We start from the raw sequence: 3,787 nt of genomic DNA, 5'->3' as shown, positions 1-3,787 counted from the left end.
CTGAAACACAAAGACCAGTAGAAAAAGTGTAATAAAAGTATACTAGCATGTGACTTATGTTATCTCGCATTAGCCATCGAAAGATTTATTGGTCACACCAGACCAAGTGAGGCAGTGACACTTATGTTACTAATGTGAATGAGCTCCTATACTTTACTGTATATTAATATGATCTGATGAAAATATCTGATACCTTTGGACAGAAATGATGGCGCTACTGTAAATCACAGCGTGCAGGAGCCTTTATCCTCATATATGATGATTATAAATAGTAACTGCTAAGAGCTTCCCTTTTAAATATAATAACAAATTTCTGCCGTCACAATTAAACGACTACAAAATATGTAGCCCAAGCCCAACACAATAAGGTCATATTATAAAACAGAAATACACACAGTAGTTACCTCTCCACTGGTGAGCGCAAGGACCGCGGAGTCTCAGCGTCGTATCTCTCTCCCTCTCTCTCACACAAAACATTCACACACACACACACACACCCCCACACACACACACACACACACACGACAGACAACACTCTACTACTTTTTTCATGTTTTCCATCTTCTGTGCATGTTATCGGTATTGTGGGAGAAAGCCCCGGATTATCCGGAGGAAACCCACTCAGGCACTGGGGAGAACAATGCAAACCCCAAACCCAACATAGCAAACCTGCCGGGGATTCGAACGCGGAATCCTGTTGCTATGAGGCGACAGTGCTAACCACTGCGCCGTGCCCACCGTGACGAGCTCATACTTAGCATAGTCTTATATTCATGTCACTCCATGATGAAAGTACTACTGACGCTTGTGCGTAGCTTGGCAGTACGTTAGCAGAGGAACAGAAGCAGCTTCAGTCGTCATTATAACTGCTGTGGATATGAGAGTAAAACACCTTCAGCTGCTGCTTAAATCTCAGCAGGGAGGAAGCGTGAGGTGAGATGTGTCTGCGGTGAGTTTATGACAGAACTGAACTATCAGTAGTGGAAACTTTGAAAGAACTCGTGTCAGCTCTTATCTGAAGTACAACCACAACTTAACAATGACTACATTTACATAGACTGTAAAATTCCAGTAATTAGTCAGTGATGGAATGTAACAACCTCGCCTTTATTTATTTCCATCTTCCTTCTTTCCAGGCTTTTCCTTCACTAGACAAACGGTCAGAGTTTTACAGGTTTACAGAATTTCCTTTGACTGCATACTATATATGCATATATACTGTTTGATGGTCAATACTGAAACACAAAGACCAGTAGAAAAAGTGTAATAAAAGTATACTAGCATGTGACTTATGTTATCTCGCATTAGCCATCGAAAGATTTATTGGTCACACCAGACCAAGTGAGGCAGTGACACTTATGTTACTAATGTGAATGAGCTCCTATACTTTACTGTATATTAACATGATCTGATGAAAATACCTGATACCTTTGGACAGAAATGATGGCGCAAGAGCCTTTATTCTAATATATGATGATTATAAATAGTAACTGCTAAGAGCTTTAAATATAATTCCCCTTCATATTCTTCTTTTATAATTCTATTATCACATTATAATCTTCACAGACCTTCTTCTTATCTCATATATTACTTTAATTGATGTTTTACATAAGAATGAAATCCAGACTGTATTTGCATGGCACTGCTATATTTAGAATGCAGCTATGAAATGCCTGCTGTTTAACATATCTCACTGAGATATGGTATTATGATAATTACGCAGCTATTATACACTACATATATATACATACATATATATGTATGTCTGGAGCATGTGAGTGACTATAGGCATGTGCATGTTGGCCACCCCCCTCCACGCACACACGCGTGCACACACACTACACACACACACACGCACACACATACCTTGCCATCTGTTGACATATGCAGCTGTTCAAAAATAGCCCTCTACCAGAAGCTTCCCTGAGTGGCCCACAGATAGGCAGAGCAGAGATCTTGTCTGCACAAGTTGTTGTGTTTCTGCTATGACCACATGTCACCCAAGACTGTTTGCCTGAAAAGGATTACAAAATTTATATCTGTTCGTTGTGATTTTGGCAGCAGGGAATTTCTTTTTGCTGGTAATTTCTGTTCCCTGAGCCAGAAGTGAAAGCTTGAGTTTGTGCAAACAGAAGTGAAAATGGAACCCTTTCCTGACCAGTTCATGGAATTCCATCCCATCCATGGTACCAACGTCAGACTGGACCACTCTGGAACGCAGGCCACCAGAGTGGAGAGCTTTGCAAATGGAGTGTGTTTCAGCAAACAACCTCTGAAGCCCGGTGAGATATTTCTCATAGAGATTGAGGATAAGGAGCTGGGCTGGTGTGGCCACCTCCGGGTCGGCCTGACTGCCAGGGACCCCAGGGGCTTAGAGGTGGTACCTGAATACTCCATCCCGGACCTGACAGAGTTAGGAGACAGTTGGGTATTTGCCATCACTCGGAACCACAACAAGATCATAGAGGATGCTGAAGCAGAGGGTGTGAATGAGGGACCAGAACCTGCATGGTGCCAGAAAACACACACACATATACACTCATATTAGGCAGACTAAACTACCGTTAAGCTAACAATGTTTTTTTTTTTTTTTTCACTCTATTAACAGGACAGACCAGTGTTGAAACTCAAATCAGCGCAGCGTGTTTTGAAAGTGATGGGATCAAATCAACAAGTCAAGGTTCATCTGTTGACCTTGGGAGAAAAATTGTGAAGAGGAATTAAAATGAAATTATGCTGGTCTGGCTACACATAATCAAATAAAACTAAGACTCTATGGTGATACTTGCATCTCTGTGAGATTGTGCTCAGGTTCTGCAGCACTTTGGGTTCCCTATATGTTAATCAGCAAATTTCTAAAACATAATGTTAATTCATGAATGAGTATGGCAAATTTCATGGAAAGTGATCAACAGAGCAATATTGTTATGAGCCACATTGCTAGCAATGTTAAAAATATGATATGAGATAAAGTAGTCATATATCAGGTCTGTGCTGGTATGAAGAAATTAATAGTCCTTTTTAAAAAGTGTTTTCTTAAGAGAAATATCATATTAAAGATATCGCCTCCAAAAATCCACAGATTATGGCAAAGTGTTTGTGTGATCTCTGTTCACTCTCCCAAACACCACCCTTTGGGTTTTGGTTTAGCTGTGGTGCTGGAAGAACTTAGGGGTGACAACCCCAGAGATCACACAAAGCTGAACAAACATGAACGGCTGAAGAAAACCAAGGAGAATAATCCTGTTAATATGCTACATATAAATATTTTTTAATCTGTATTTGCTTGTTGTAATGGGGCCAGCCATACATTTGAGGTCCCTAACAAGAGTGATGCTAAGTGATAAACTCCTATAAAAGAAATGTAAGGAGTTGTTAACTGTTCCATAAGGTTGTGTGTGACATACAGAGTGATCATGTGACAGCTGTAGCACGAAACACAGCACACATCTGCTGTGTGTGCACTGCAATGTGTCGATCAATCTGACAGATAAGCCTGACAGCATGTCTGTGACTCTGACTGTGTGTGTAGGGGTGTGTGTGTGTTTGTGTGCCACCCTCTGATCATTCACGGACAGTAACAATCTCAGATTAACATTAATGCAGGGTTTTACTGTGAAATCTGACAAATCACACAGCTGGATCATGGGCTAAAGTAACATTTGGTGGGGTGTGTTTCCAAGCTAGCTCATCTCCGTGACCTAGTGTTGATTGTAGTTATTAGTAACGTCACAGTCCTTAAGTGTCCCTTTAAAATCCGAATAAATAAGCGAGGACACAAATTTAG

At 40.7% G+C, this 3,787-nt stretch overlaps 1 protein-coding gene across 1 annotated transcript; it reads left to right on the top strand.

Annotated features, from left to right (window-relative positions):
- Positions 1-2,140: 2,140 nt before the first annotated feature.
- On the top strand, positions 2,141-2,782 carry LOC124053132 (neuralized-like protein 2). The gene is made up of 2 exons (XM_046378101.1): positions 2,141-2,511; positions 2,609-2,782. Exons 1-2 carry the CDS (start codon positions 2,141-2,143, stop codon positions 2,622-2,624), a joined length of 387 nt encoding a protein of 128 aa, XP_046234057.1. The 3' UTR covers positions 2,625-2,782.
- The last annotated feature ends 1,005 nt before the right edge of the window (positions 2,783-3,787 follow it).

Source organism: Scatophagus argus, chromosome 21 (genome assembly GCF_020382885.2).
Source record: "Scatophagus argus isolate fScaArg1 chromosome 21, fScaArg1.pri, whole genome shotgun sequence".
Lineage (NCBI taxonomy): Eukaryota > Metazoa > Chordata > Actinopteri > Scatophagidae > Scatophagus > Scatophagus argus.
This window is presented reverse-complemented; position numbering and strand designations above follow the sequence as displayed.